This window comes from Camelus bactrianus, chromosome 34 (genome assembly GCF_048773025.1).
Source record: "Camelus bactrianus isolate YW-2024 breed Bactrian camel chromosome 34, ASM4877302v1, whole genome shotgun sequence".
Taxonomy (NCBI): Eukaryota; Metazoa; Chordata; class Mammalia; order Artiodactyla; family Camelidae; genus Camelus; species Camelus bactrianus.
Window position 1 is genome coordinate 2,040,202 of NC_133572.1, and position 15,920 is coordinate 2,056,121.

General features: G+C 42.2%; 1 protein-coding gene across 2 annotated transcripts in view; it reads left to right on the top strand.

Moving 5' to 3' along the window:
* KDM5A (lysine demethylase 5A) overlaps nt 1-15,920 on the top strand; it is a 65,634-nt gene that overhangs the window by 45,406 nt on the left and 4,308 nt on the right. The window contains exons 23-28 of one of the 2 annotated variants that reach the window (XM_074357721.1): nt 151-702; nt 1,064-1,207; nt 6,374-6,533; nt 7,392-7,612; nt 9,441-9,851; nt 15,474-15,554. In XM_074357721.1, the coding sequence (XP_074213822.1) occupies nt 151-702; nt 1,064-1,207; nt 6,374-6,533; nt 7,392-7,612; nt 9,441-9,851; nt 15,474-15,518 (1,533 nt within the window). In that variant the 3' untranslated portion in view covers nt 15,519-15,554. The remainder of the gene's footprint in view (nt 1-150; nt 703-1,063; nt 1,208-6,373; nt 6,534-7,391; nt 7,613-9,440; nt 9,852-15,473; nt 15,555-15,920) is intronic. The other variant, XM_074357720.1, reaches the window with a different exon arrangement.

Genomic DNA, 15,920 nt, shown 5'->3' on the forward strand with positions numbered 1-15,920 from the left:
AGGGGATGACTGACAGCTGATTTTTTTTTTAAGAACAATGCTCTGTCACTATGAGAATGCACTGTGGAGAGGATCCCTTAGCCTTGAGGATTTGGTATTTTTGGAGTATTTTGCAGTGACTCCATTCAATGAAATGTTTGTCATACACAGGTGGCAGTTTTCAAAGAACGGGAGCAAAAAGAGATTGAAGCCATGCATTCCCTCAGAGCAGCCAACCTAGCCAAGATGACTCTGGTGGACCGCATAGAAGAAGTGAAATTTTGCATTTGCCGCAAGACAGCTAGTGGGTTTATGCTACAGTGCGAGCTCTGCAAAGACTGGTTTCATAACAGCTGTGTTCCTCTCCCTAAACCAGGGTCCCAGAAGAAAGGGTCTGGCTGGCAGGCTAAAGAAGTAAAATTCCTTTGCCCTCTGTGTATGCGGTCTCGAAGGCCAAGGCTGGAGACCATCCTGTCACTCCTGGTGTCCCTTCAGAAGCTGCCTGTACGGCTGCCCGAGGGTGAGGCCCTTCAGTGTCTGACAGAACGGGCCATGAGCTGGCAGGACAGAGCGCGGCAGGCCCTGGCCACGGATGAGCTGTCCTCGGCCCTGGCCAAGCTGTCCGTGTTGAGCCAGCGCATGGTGGAGCAGGCGGCTCGAGAGAAGACGGAGAAGATCATCAGTGCGGAGCTCCAGAAAGCCGCTGCCAATCCAGACTTACAGGCACGTTGAGGGATTTTCCCCCTGATTCATGGGATAACGTTTGTCAGTGTGTAAATAGTGACCCAAGTCTGTCTGACCGTTTGATTAGGAAAGTAACAGTAAGTTGCCAGCAGCTCTGTTACGCTTAGTGTCTTCTTTCTACGTATGCCCGTAGGATTTTCTTTGGCTATAGACCCAGGTTGTTTTATTGAAATACTACCTGGAAATACCATTCAAGTGGACCTTGGCCTCATAATCAAATAATTTGACCTGCACTAACTGTTGAACTGTTAGCCACTTGGCAAGTTCATTGTAAGTGGGTGGTGATCACTCATGTTTACTTAGCGTCTCTCTGTTCGTCTTGGAATTGCTTGTTCTCTAGGGGCACTTACCCAGTTTCCAGCAGTCTGCGTTTAACCGGGTGGTGAGCAGTGTGTCTTCTTCCCCTCGGCAAACAGCGGACTATGATGACGAAGAGACGGATTCTGATGAAGACGTCCGGGAGACCTATGGCTATGATGTGAAGGTACCGTGTGGGCAGGCTGCGTGGGTGCGTGCTCACCGCTGAGTTTGTTAACGGTGGTGAACACTGATGTTCAAGGCCTGCAGGTGGGGTAGAGAGCAAGTTGTCTGTCTATCCTGAGTTTATGGTGATAGCACTTTTTCAATGCTCAAAAAAAATACAGATTGATAAAACAACAGATTTTTTTTTAAGATTGGAATTTGAAAAAAATCTGTATTTCCCTCACCTTATAACTCCTTAGAGCTTACAGGGACTAGAAAAATTATACATTCAAGTTACTAAAAGCTCTCATGGCTGATGACAGTGTGTTTTCCTTCGGGTCGTTGACATGTGTAGCCGTGTTTGAAGCATCGCATTTGAGCTGTGCTTTGGGACTTGCGTCTCTGATGCCTCATCTGGATGGTGTTAGACTCAGTGTCCTGTTCAGGGATGTGTCGTACTTGGGCCTGTGGTTTGAATTTGTAGAGTTAAAGTCACAGAGCACAGTATTTGTCCTCAGTGTGACTATTTTGATAATGACACCACGCTGGGTGAAGAAAGAAAGGTTTTGGCAAGTGTTTGTGTTGGAGCCTGTTGGCCTCTTACTGTTACTTCGTGTTACAGCCAAGACCTTTGTCTTCTGTGCAGTGGTAACGTCATGACCTAGGCAGAGACCCTGCCGGCTTGTAATTAATCCACTCGTATTGTTCTTTGTAGAGCTTATGTTTAGTATCTGCCTGTAACCAGTCTGTACTCTGACGTATGAAAAAAACTAGGGTGCGTTCTTTTCCCTGCTTGTTTCTGTCTTTTCAGCATGCGTATCAGGTAGGCATGTTCCTTCTCAGAGCATAAATACCATCAGTGTTAAAACTCCCAGGATATAAAATTAAAACTATCCATCATAGATGCTTATAAATCATCTGCTGGAAAACAGTTTTCCTCAGGGTAAAAATGGACCCAGGAGATTTTTTTTTTTTAATTGATGTGTAGTCAGTTTCTGGTGTGCAGCACAATGTCCCAGTCATGTATATATTTACACGTATATTCGTTTTCATATTCTTTTTCATTAAAGGTTATTACAAGATACTAAATATAGTTCCCTGTGCTGTACAGAAGAATTTGGTTTTTGTCTATTTTTATATAGTGGTTAACATTTGCAACTCTCAAAAACTCCCAAATTTATCCCTTCCCACCCCCTTTCCCCCAGTAACCACAAGATTGCTTACTATGTCTGCAAGTCTATTTCATTCATTAGTATCCTCTATTTTCTTTGGGGATGTTATAATGAGGGAATTTTTAGTTACATGAATTAAAGACTTGAGAAAACTTGAAACTGCGTTAGCTGTTAAAGTAAGGTTCCAGGCACCTTGTTATCCTGAAGTTAGTGACCATCTGTATTTATAAAGTTGTGTAGAATGAGCGGGTGCAGCTGAAGGGGAGTGCAGCCTATGCCACGTGTAAGTTAGTTAGCTAATATTAGAGTTGCCTGTCTGCCCTGGCTTAGAGGCCGTCGATACCTGGATTGTTATCTTTCTAGTACATATTAAATATCAGCCACCACTCCAGAATTGCTAAGCAGGATGGACTTTGCTTGGAAGCAGACTGGCAACCTATGAAAACAAAATATCTCAAGTATTACATATTTCAGGGCTAGGGATCAAAACGGTGGCTCGATACGGCTGTACGGAGCAGTCCTTCTGCAGAAACTTTAATGGGGGTGTTATCCTGCAGTCTCTTCTGGTAGGAGGTATTGGCAGGGTGGAAAAATGAGATTATGGACTAGCAATATATTTGGCAGCTTAGAAGAGTAAAAGAATGGTGGCAAGATTTATGGTAAGTCAGGGTCAAGTTTACCTTGATGTTGGTATCTTTGCAATAAAAAATTTACACTCCTGAGTATTTTACCATAGAGCAGGTGCTTATTGTGTAATGAAAATTTTATTTGCAGTCAGCTTGGTGATTTTTTTCCCTTTTTATGATGTCCCCTGATTGTGACCACAAATTCATCCTTAAAATAGTTTGTTTAACATCTTTGCTAGAGGAAGATCCCCTGATGGTTTAGGAAGAAGAGTAGGTAATTATAAAGAAAAACAGAGTCGGTCATTGGATTTTCGGTATCATAACATTTAAATGTTTAAAACAGATGGCTTGTGCTTTGCATTGTTTGATAACTTCATTTTGTAGTAGTAACTTTGTGATCAACGCTGAAAAACTCCGAGCAGGAATGAATTCAAGAAACTCACTAGTTTTTTTTTTTTTTTTTAATTGAACTATAGCCAGTTACAGTGTGTCAGTTTCTGGTGTACAGCACAGTGTCCCAGTCATGCATATACATGCATATATTTGTTTTCATATATTTCTAGGAAAATACATATTTAATGAAACAAAGTCTGCCACAGATATTGTGTGATTGTGTCTGAGACAACCTTCTGTATATTCATAGATGGTTTCCTTCTAAGGCGTGTTGTTTACCTTCACTGGAACTGTGCATCCATATTACAGTTATTTTTCAAATGCACAGTATGTGTAGAATTACCCATGAGTAAGGGGGTATAAAACAGTGGTAGCTGTTTACCTCCTAGGAAGTTCTGTTTGTATCCCAGTAATTGCTTATTTTAGAATAAGGCCACTTAAGCACTTGGATTCTTTCTTTTTCTTTTCTGTATTATTAATACTTGGGTGGCTTGAGCTTTGGCGAAAATAGTGGATTTGTGTCTGAGACTTTAGTCCTGCCTAATACAGATAAGATCAAGTGACAGATCCGCATGTAAAACTCATTTCTCACTGGGAGGCCATCCCTCCTTGCCTGCGTGTTTGCTGTTAGCGGGGCTGAGCTGTAAGTTTCCTCCTTAGGAAGAGTAACTGTTAAAGCCTGCTGTTTATCAGTCGTCTTTCCTGCAGCCTGTCTGTGTCTCTAAGATGCGTCTCTTACAGACAGTGCATGTCGTAGGGCCCTTGCCGATGTGTCATCTTGTGTGTGTATGTATTTTTGAAATGTATAGCTGTCTTGCTTTTCTGGCAGTACTGCAATCCCTTTTACTTGGAGGTGTTCATTCAATTTACATTGAATGTAATTGGTGACATGGTTGGATTCAAGTTGACCATCTTGCTGTTTATTTTTTGTTAACCTCTTTTGTTTTTTATTCTTTTCCTGTCTTCTTTTGGGTTAATTGAAAAAATTGTTAATGTTTCATTTTATTGGCTTCTTACCTTTATCATTTATTTATACATTTACTTATTTTTTATTTTAATGGAGGGACTGGTGATTGAACCCAGGACCTTGTGCCTGCTAAGCACGTGCTGTACTACTGAGCTGTACCCTCCTCACCTCAAAATTTATTTTTACCTAGCATTACCTTCCGTCATTATTTTCTGATCACTTTTCTTTCTATTTTGAAAGCATAACAAAGTTTCCTGCATGAGTTAAAATGAAATAAGTCAAGTCAAAAAAGACAGTTCCAGGCAGTGAGATGACGCATCGGGGACTAGAGGAGGCGACACCGAAGTACCCTCCCGTCTGTCGCTTTTTAGGACTTAAATCCTGGAGTAGGGAAGACTTACATGAACTGCTGTTCCTAAATTCTCCGACAGTGGCATTGTCTTCCAGAATCTTCTTAGGAAACCTTTTACAAATCCTGTTGAATTAAGGATGGTCTCATGATAACAACAGATCTTCCTCTCACTCACCCTGCAGAGACAGTCAGGTGCTGTGGTAGCCATGAAGCTGTCGTCTCTCATTTCCTAACCCACGCTTTTCTGCTCCGCTTGGTGATGCTGGCGCTGGGGCTCTACCCCAGGGCTTGGTGAACTTTTTCTGTTAAGTTTTATATATATATACACACACAGACTTATATACAATATATAATGATACTATGTATGATGTATAGTAAATATATAATGCATAGTAAATATTTAGGCCTTGCAAGCCATGTATGGTCTCTGTTGCATCTTCTTTCTTTTTTTTTAAACAACTCTTTAAAAATGTAAACAATATTCTTAGCTCACACTCTGTACAAAAAACAGGCAGCCAAGTTGGTAAAACTGGCCCAGTCCCCCAGGCCCTGCTCTGCACACGTACCTTTGCCGGCAGCCTCGCTTCCACCAGCGGAGGATGTCAGAGAAAGTCAGGAGGCCTGAGCAGCGAGAAGGCACTTGATCTTCCCTGTCTTATTCTCCATTCCTGTCTTCCCCGAGCTGCAGACATTTTCCCCTTTGTTGTTGTTGTATTTAGTTTTTTTACCCTGGCAGTGCCAGTTTCTAGCTGCTGTTGTCACCCCCAGGGCAGCCGCGTCATGTCCTGTTAGAGACAGTGGCACAGCCGGCCGGCGCCGCCGCCTCTGAGGCCGGGGACCCAGCCCTGCAGGCCCCTTCTCTGAGCTCCTGGGTTCTGCTCTCTGTTAGCACAAGCCCTAGGGGTGGCAGCTCTTTCCTACAGTTACCTTGGTGTTACTTGGGTGTTTCTGTTTTGCCTTTTCAAGCCTTCAGTGTACATTTAACCATTTCTTCTAACCAGTGTGCGTTTAACCAGTTTTATTAAATTCTCCTTGTTGGAATACCTGTGGGTTGTCTTCCTGATTGCCCTGTGACCGGTAAAGCTGTACACGTGCGGTTATGGAAACTAACTGTAGGGGAGGATCGTCTGAGACCTAATTAGGGTTGTCAGACTGTGTAACTTGGTTATTGTCAGTCAAATAAGAGCAGCTGGTAAGTAAGAGCCATTGGTCAGCTTGTAGATTTGAAAACCTTTAGAGAGGAGTAAATTTGTGGTCCTTAAGATGTCACCTCTAAACCTTCCTTCGTCTCCTGATAAGCCCATTTTACTTTTCATAGGGGGTCAAGGCTCCTTAACTTGCGGCACAGGAGTTCTTCTGAGTTACAGGCTGTAGGAAGTAGGTCACTCAGTTGTAATTCTCTTGTTGGTTCATTTCTCTGTGGATTATTTTTGAGCTTTACTCTTTACTTTTTAGCTTGAGACTGTGGTGATTCCTGTCTTTCCCCCCAGTGGACATTTTCCATCTTAATAGCATATACACTTAATTTTAAGGTTTGTTCGTTTGTTTTGTTTTGTTTTGTTTTGTTTTTTACTGTGTTGTATTAGAAGCTTTAACCTGAAAGCCTGTATTTGGATTCTCGTCACAGGATAAGTTAAGTGGTTCTAATTCTCAGTGTCTGTCTCTGTTTCTTCCTCAGGACACAGCCAGTGTGAAGTCCTCTAGCAGCCTGGAGCCCAACCTTTTTTGTGACGAGGAGATCCCCATCAAGTCTGAGGAGGTGGTCACTCACATGTGGACGGCGCCCTCGTTCTGTGCAGAGCACGCTTATTCTTCCGCTTCCAAGAGCTGTTCTCAAGGTATCACTTACCCTCGGGACAGAGCAAGGAGCAGCTGAAACCTGGCCATGAAATGCTGATGGAATCTGAAAGCGCAGCTTTGGGAAAGCCAGTCTCTGTTTGCGTTTTCCGTCGTGAGGGATGACCTGAAGACTTCCAGAGAATTATTGAATCCTAGTTAGAAGAACGTCAGAGGCCAGCTAGTCCCAGCTAGTCCCGTTTTATCTTTATAAAATCCCTGTTGGTAGCTATTTATCCCCTCCTCGTTCGTTACCAGTTGCTGAGGAACTTGCTGCTTTTCAAGGACACCCGTTCTGGCTCTGGAATGCTTTGTTAGTAGCTCTTTCCCTGGTAAATGATTTCCCTACTACGCTCGCTTTCTTTTTCCCCATTAAGAATAAGTCGTGCTGCTTTAGGTCACACGTGGGGAAATTTTTTTTTCTCTTCGGAGTAAAATTCAGGGTTTTATGGAACAGCATGTTGTCTCTTCATTAGGCAGATAATCGCTGAGTTATGTGGAGCAGTTACATGCCTGATCTTGTGGAATCCTCTAAAATGGTGCAAGCTTGGGTTAAGAGAGTTCCTCCCGTTTCCTTCCCCCTCCAATCACAAGAGGAAGAATCCGTTCGGAACCGGTTTTTGTTTTTTTTTTGCTCTGAGCCAGTTTTTTAGAGTGGTCATTAGAATTCTAGGTTTTTTTGTTCTGTATTTGTTTTTAATTTCACTTTTCATACTGATACTAATCTAAACATCTAACCATCTAAACATCTAAATTAAGTGTTGGGGAAGGAAGCACCATCCTCCTAAACCTTTACTTTGAAAACACTACATTTTCCCAGTAGTTCTCATTTTTTGTTTCATCTTCTGTTTGGGGGGTAGGCTCTAGCACCCCAAGGAAGCAACCTAGGAAGAGCCCGCTGGTGCCCCGCAGTTTGGAGCCTCCGGTGCTGGAGTTGTCGCCTGGAGCCAAAGCCCAGCTGGAAGAACTTATGATGGTTGGGGACCTGCTAGAGGTGTCTCTGGATGAGACGCAGCACATATGGCGGATTTTGCAGGCCACACACCCACCTTCTGAGGACAGGTTCCTGCATATCATGGAGGTATGGACTTAAAACTTAACTTATGCAGCGGTTTTAAAACCAATCAGAATATCCGAGTTCCTTGGGGCTACCACAGGTTGCAGCAAGGAGGTGGCTGAGTGGGTAGTCCTCTGTCCTCCTTCGTCAGTAAGCCAAAGCAGTTCTGCTTTATGGTTTTCTTTGTTGAGATTTTGTGTAATATTTGATTTTTTAAAAGGCCATTTCTGCTGAAAAGAAAGGGAGCTACTGAAAACAAGGTTAGAACGGCTTCCTTAGCCCAGACACATTATTGTAAGACCCAAAAGTTCAGCAGGGGAAATACAGTAGTTGAGGAAAAGAAGCAAGAGAATGGTTAGATAGAAGTGGTAGGGCTGGTGGGGGTCCACGTGTGTATGTTACACCCACATGGCAGTTGGTAATCTGTCCTGTGTCCTTCTTTCTGTCTGTGCTCTCACCCATCCTCACCACGGCCCTGAAGGGGGCGGTAAGGGTAGACAGGCAAGTGTTCAGCCCACTGGATGTGGGAAGAAGTAAGGATCAGAGACGTGGAGATTTGTGAAGACAGAGACTTGGATTCTAGCTCTGACGTTTGACTCCAGTGTTCTTTTCATTACTCTTTTCCGTTACGTGTTTTCATGAAGTGGAAGACCCAGCGTCACCAGCTTAGCATACCATCTTTTGTCTTTGGTCTGGAAGTCAGGTCGAAGGTCGCGTAATTTAGATAGTGTTTTCCAGTAGACAGAGCATTTTCTTCACATCCAGTATCTCATCTGACCTGCCTTATTTTACACACAAGGTAACACGAAGTATTGAGCAGTTCAGTGGCTTGCTCAAATGTGATAGCCTTAAGACGTTTGCAGTCCAGTGTTCTTCATGACTCTGCAGATTCTTAAGTTCTTGTCAAAGATTTCCCACGTGAAATCTGCAGGAAAGGGAATTCTCAGGTGTTTTTCCTTAAATAATTATCAAGCTTACGTTTTTTTGGTATTTCTTTTTGTACCTCCCCCCTTGTTCTTTCTGTTACAAAGCATATTTTTATTACTAAAATATTTGAATGTTTATTGGCACATATCTTGGCACATAATAGCAACAATATTAGAAAGTTGAAAAGAAAAATGACTAATTTTTTGGCTTTGTCACAACAACTATTTTCTGTCCCTTTCTGAAGTTACTACATACCTTTTGTAATGAGATCATGGATACAATTTTATATATTTTTCCTGACATTTTTGATAACCACCAAGAATTTATTAATTGAGTTAATAAAAAAACTTTAGCACTGGTAAACGGAGACCAGAAAAGTTACTGTGTAAGTTAGTGTCCATGTAGCGCTGTGTGTGTTCATCTCCGTCACACACAGGTACTGCAGGCTGTGTTAATACGCGCTAGCAGTGTGTTCTTTTGCCCTTTCCCCCCCGGTAAGCTAAAATTAAGTCGGATATTTTATTTAGGGCTTGCTATTATTTTCTGCTGTTCTCTTCATTGAATATTATATTTGCCTTTTTAAGATATCCTTGAAGTATTTATTAGGGTATAATGTACTCAACATAAAATTTATCATTTTAACCCCTTTGAAGTATACAATTTACTTCTTTTAATTACATTCATAATGTTATGCAACTGTTACCACTGTCCATTTCGAGAACTTTTAAATTATTCCAAAGAGAAACTCTGTACCCATTAAACAGTAAATCCCATTTTTCCCCCTCCACTCCCACCCCAGCCCCGGCAACCTGAATTCTATTTTCTGTCTCTATGAGTTTGCCCATTCAAGATACTTCATATAAAAGAATAAAACTATTTTTAAATGTCTTGCTTTAAAATTGTTTCTATTTTTATGTTTTGGAAGGATGACAGCATGGAAGAGAAACCATTAAAAATAAAAGGAAAGGATTCTTCAGAGAAGAAACGAAAACGGAAGCTAGAAAAAGTAGAACAGCTCTTTGGAGAAGGAAAACAGAAGTCCAAGGAGTTAAAGAAAATGGAGAAACCTAAAAAGAAGAAACTAAAATTAAGTGCCGAAAAATCAAAGGAGCTGAGTAAACTGGCCAAGAAGCTAGCAAAAGAAGAGGAGAGAAAGAAGAAGAAGGAGAAGGCTGCTGCCGCCAAAGCTGAGCTCGTGAAGGAGACGACCGAGCGGAAGAGGGAGAGGAAGGTGCTGGACATCCCGTCCAAGTACGACTGGTCGGGGGCGGAGGAGTCGGACGACGAGAACGCCGTGTGCGCGGCGCAGAACTGCCAGCGGCCCTGCAAGGACAAGGTGAGTCTCGGCGACAGCCCTTCCGGCACCGCGTGTCCACGGGGCGCCCGCGAACGTTTTCAGCTGTGAGGCTCCTAGTCCCAGAAAGGTTGTGTGCCTGGTGAAGGTGACGGGGGGGGGGGGGTGCAGGGAGGAGCTGGTGACCGTGCAGGAGCGGGACCTCGCGTCGCTGGGTCCACAGCAGGTTTCGGAACAGTCTTGGCCTCCCCGTAGGTGGCTCGGAGCCCTAGGTGCCCCGTCAGTCAGCCTCGACCTCCTGAAACGGCCCTGGGCCCGGCTTCTAGGAGCAGTGGCAGACTGCACTGAGATTTGTCCTGAAGACCTAGAACGCAGGGCTCAGGTCTTTCCTTGTGCTCTGTGTCTTACCCACACCATGCCCTGTGGGTGCTCTCCTAAATGGAATACGATTTTTTTCAGATCCTTTGCAAAAAATTAAGACCTTTAAAGGTGCTACTTAAAATTTTTCAGCCCTAAATTTTAAGTAAGTATGTATGTGATGGTCATTGTTTAGGTAACATTGACATTATGAATTTTTGAGAAAGATGGATGGACTTTATGAAAAACCTTAGTTCATTAAATGACTGGAGGTATCTTTCAGGGTGTTCCCATCAGGATTATTGGTAAATTCGTCGTTTTAACTTTATCGTCTCCTTATACCACCCGACATTTAGAATTCGGGGAGCTCCTCAGTTTGAATACAACAACAGAGTAAGTACAGCTGCACTGCTGTCCCCACCGCCCGCCTCAGTCAGATGCCCGGTAGAGCCTAGAGAGGTCGCCTCGTGCAGCCTCTTCATCGTACAGATGAGACCAGGGCCGAGTGAAGATGAATGTGACCAGTCTCAGAGCTGATCAGTGGCAGAACCAAAAGCAGAAGCGTCGTTCCCTGGCTGCCAGACCCAGTTCCCTCCACTAGTGTCCACCCTCCCTAGTAGTTGAGATGTAAGTGCAGGAACACATTCCGAAACTAAATGACACACATTTCAGTTACACTTACTAAAGGCTTTCTGCTCATTTTTGGAAAATGGGTATATAATAAAACACACATCCCGTCCGAGGACAACAGCTGTAAATATTACAGCGTGTTTCCTTCTAGTCCTTTTTTCTGTACGGTTTGTTTTATATCATGTCATACTGTACACTGTTGTATCTTGCTTTGTTGAATGTCATAAGCATTTTTCTATATTATAAACATTTTAAAGCATTTTAGTAGATACATAATTTGTGTGTGTATTATTTTTATCTTTCATTTGAATTAATTCTCATCAGTTTCTCAGACAGGCTGGTAGAAGGCTGTCTCTCTTTGGGTACTAAAGTGTTAGCAGCTTAGTATTGGCAGAACTTCTCCCGTTTCTTTCTGCCTTAATTTTGTGGCAGTTGCAGGACTGGCAACAAAACATGGTGTTCCTTTTTCAAGCTTTCCTGTCATCCTTCCTACAGTGTTTACATCCATCACGAACCTCCCTTTTTTTTTCTCCTTTTCCCTTAATCTGTCAGCTTTCTGCTCAGCATTTAAAATATGGTTCATCTGTTATTCCTGTTGTCTCCTTGTGGCATGTAAACTCTAGACGCAGCTTTTTTTCTCATCTGCTGTGAAATTGTTAAATTTGCACATTATCCTCCGTACCCTCAGGGTCAAGGGCAAGGTGAGATAATCTGTATGAAAGCAGTTGTTAACCAAAAATGCAGCATGAGTGTTAAGATGTGATCTTTGTTTTTAAATGAGCCTTGAGATTTGCTCCTAATATTCTAAGGTATTTAAAAAAAAGTTTTTTAAGAAAGTTATCTACATTTTGATGGAGCAAAAGGAGATTTAGCTAAATACTTAGGGAAAATGTCTGTTAGAACACACACACAGGTGAGCAGGTGCCTTAATCTGTCAGTAGCTCACATAGAATCTTAAATGAAGTATTTCTATACTGTGTTTAATTTTAAACAGAAATTACTTTAGATGATAAACACTTTGCCCATCGTTGTTATTTTGTAATTTTTATGGTTCTCCAAGTTTGTTTCTGACACCTGTTTTACTAAATAAAAATGCTTTTCTTTAGAAACTTTGTAAAGAATTTTACAGCTTTCTCAACTTGCATAGTGTTTCTCTGAGGAAAACAAATTAATGCATGGTACACATCTTCAGAACAAAAGCATGACAAGAAAAGAAAGTTTTTAAGGAAATCTGTGTTCTCAAAATATACAGCAAAAAACCCTGCACCATTTTTAGGGTTCCTTCATATGTAGGTAAAGGTACATTTACCATTTTTCTAACCAGTAATTATATTAGTTTTATCAAAAAATGTACAGATTGAGAGAACTTTGAAGGATTGCTGAAATGTACCTAGCCTCAATTTCAAGATGTTTTAGAAAGAGAAAAGAGAAATATTACCACAATAATGTAAAAGTTTTTTTTTAAATCTCTCTCTTCTATCATCAAATTCCTTCAAGTTGAAATTAATTTTAAAAATAATAATGAAGAACTGTTTTCAAAAAATATAGTTTTTAAGGTTCAGAATCCTTTTCTCCCTGAACTCTGCCACTTCATTCAGTCTTACTGGTACCAAGAGTTAAACAAGTTAACTTGAGCAAATTCTTTCAAGCTAATATTTAAGTAACTTTTTTCTGTATTAGAATAAACAGTCATCTTACTTAGGAAAATAGACCTTTTTTTCCCCTTTACCTTTCTTGCCTTCTTACTATGGGCTGTTTCCTTACCCACTGCTACTTCCGTAAGAAGTCTGTCAGGCTGTAGAGAGAGATGACGTCTGTGAGCCTCGCTCTCACTTACACTGTCTGTTGACCACTCTGATCTTAGAAAGTCTTAGTGGGGCATTGTCTCCGCAGAAGTGTTTGCATTGTTGGTGGCTTATTGTTCATATCTCCTGCTGGCGAAGGTAATCAAAGGTTGGGTTACCTAAATGAGTGTCTCACACACACAGACACAACACAGAGGTGATGTTAAGGTGGGGTAGCCAACTGTCCCAACTTACCTGAGACTTTCCTGCGTTTAATAGTTTTATCCCTGTGTCTTAGGAAACCCTTTACCCTTGAGCAGACTGGGGGAGTTGGTTATTGTTGAGAGCACCAAAAACATACACAAGGATTCTAAACATACATTGTATTTGATGAAGTGAATTGTTTTAATTTTCGAATCTGGCTTTTGCAAGAAACCTTGGTGCAGAAGAGATGGAATGCCAAAATGCTGAAAGCTCGGTTGGGTGACTAAGCTAAGCATATCACCAAGTCACCAGGCCTTCTTTTTCCCAGTGCAGTGATACGTGCTAAGAAAGGAACAAAATATAATATGCCAAGTATTTTTTCTTAAGTGTAATGTGAAACTGTATAGCAAAACATGAAATGCCAAACTAACATTATTTCCTCTGGTCAGTATTTCTCAAAAAACAGACATTTCCCCCAATCCAAATCCAGTAACTTATTTTTGGGATAACGTTAAATCTCTTATCAGTTAAAATTTGAACAGCTCATAGCTGTGAAGTTTTTCAGTAATTACTTTTGTAATCTGATAAGGATGTCTCCCAGAAATACTGAAAGGTGAAATGACTATTAGAACTTAATATGCTGTTAGCCAAATCTGGTGTCCTTGCATGTTCAGGCTGCTACGTAGCCGGTTGCCCCTGGGTCAGAACCTTCTGTGGACTCAGTTGACATTCCAGACTTAGGTTTGCCTTAGAACCTGTGGGCCATTTCAAACAGAAGTAGAGCTGGCGTTTGCTCAGTAGGGGAACATGATAAAAAGATACTGAGAAGAGGGCAGTTTTTTCCCTGCTAGATTATTAGGGCAAATTGTTATATAACCTGCAGGCTGAGGTAGAATCTCGAGAAAAGTCATATACTTCTTTCGGATGGTGGAAGCGCTGGGCTTAGGAATGGACCTCTGGGCAAAGTCACAAATGGGAAAATGATGTCTTCCTTATCTGGAAGAGTAATAGATTTGATCTAGGGGAACCAGAAGCCAGTGAGTGCAATGCAGAATTAGACTGAAGACATGGGGCCGCTTTTCTTGGCAGCAAATACAGATCCGTTGGTGACCTTCGTACCCTAGGGGGACTGGATTAGGAGGACTGGAGGTAGTAATATGGGATTCGGGGTGGCATCGTAGACAGGGGAGCACCTCAAATCTGGGCAGCCTGGAGAAACACAGTTCGTCTTCCCAGCCCCCGTTACCAGCTCCAGTGGCCAGGACACGCATCCTGAGCCCACTACTGCCACGTTAGCGCTTCATAGATCCTCTTGTGGTGTCTGTGTCGCTGCCTGTTGCACACAAGCCATCACCTCCCTTTTCTGTCTCCAGGAGTTGCCACAGTAGGAACATTTGATTGGTGGTTTTCCTTACTGCCCAGACTTTAGAAGCTAAATATTATACAAAACAATTACAGAACAAAAAAAATTTTTTTTCTTTTAGGAAGTAATTAAGTTTCTCTGAACTTGATCACATGGTGCCAGTGATGATCAAGTTTAAAATATATAAGAATTACTTGGGAGCTGATTAAAAACCTAGGCTTCTGGTTTGTATCCCCAAGATACTCTGAGTCTGTAGGTTTGGGATGGGTCTCAGCTGTGCATTTGACAGACAGGACAGGTAATTCTGATGCTTTAAGTGGTCGACACATTTTTAGAAGCACTGCTGCAGGCAGTTATTTGAAGGTGCAGGATGTTTTGTGTGAAGTGGAGTAATGACTAGGGCCGTGAGGCTGTGAGCTTAAGAAAGTGCCTCCAGGCTCCCAGACTGTGGACGAGGTGTTTTGCCGTACATCATCCATACATTCGTTATCCTTACGTTATGTCGTCTGATCCTCTAACTAGTCCTGGAAACCAGATGTTGTCTCCATTTTACAGGTGGAGAAATTGAGCCTTTGTGGGATTAAATGACTTACCTCTCATTATACATCAGAACTCAGAACTTCTGAATGAATTCAGTAACCTTTATGCTACACAACGTTGTCTCTTTAGGATCTAGGACTCTGGGAACAATGAAAGCAAAAAGATTATTTTGACAAATTATTTCCCCCACCTTTATTAGAAACCCCGAAGCTACTAACATAACTTTCATGGTTTTGGTAAGTTGTATAGAACATGGAAAGTGATTTTGAAAACCACTCACTTCCCTGCAGCGTATATACCTAGCCAGAGCCTCCCTCCTCTGTTCTTCCTCCGGAGCTGCACTGAAGTCCTCAGTTGATCCCTGCACACTCCTTACTTTGTTCTGATTTCTGATAAAGCTCATTGCTGTAAGTGGCTTCTGACATTGCCAGTGAAATGGTCAACTTTTGCACTGGAAACAGGAGGAGTAGCTCTTGTATCGTAAAGGTTCTCATCTGTCCTGGCATCAGGCGTGAAAACTAGCGCAATCACCCGCCAGAGAGGGGCGCCAAAATCACCTCACTGTTAACCGTGTGCCCGGGGCCTGAAGTCACCCAGCGACAGCCCTTTTCTAGTCGCTGTGATGACGATACTCTCTGGAGGGTCGGAGTTCTCCTGGCAGCTGCCGCCTACCTGCCAGCTGCCCAGACTTTTACACCTCAGAGTGATCTGTTGCCCTGTGTCTTTGACTGTTTTAATTGGTTAATTTGTAAGATGTGACCTCTGATATTTGCTAACTTTTTATAGGGAGTTGTATTTGTAACGGAAGAAGAGAAGAATAAAAAATATTAGTTTTAAAAGTGGCCTATGTGACTGCTTTTCTAAAAGGTATTTAATGCTCTTGGTACTTTGGCTTCTCTCTCTGAAACAAAGCTAGTGCCTGGGACTGCCCCCACACCTGCGCTCTTCCTTTCCCGACTGGTAGCTGCCTCGGCTTAGAGCCTGGACACCTGTTAATACCAGCTAAACCACTTGGCTGCTCTATTAGAAGTTCCTTTTTTGTCAAATCCTCTCAAATATGTTTATGCCCCACAAGGAGCCCCAGGTGTTTAAGAGGCAATGGAGAACCTGAAAGGCCTAGTTTTGTGGACATATTATGGTGAAATTTGGGGGTGTTAGCTTCCCAGCTTCTTTCTTTAAAAAATAACCCCATAAGAAGTCATTGTCTATTTCTGGACATCCCACTTACTTGCT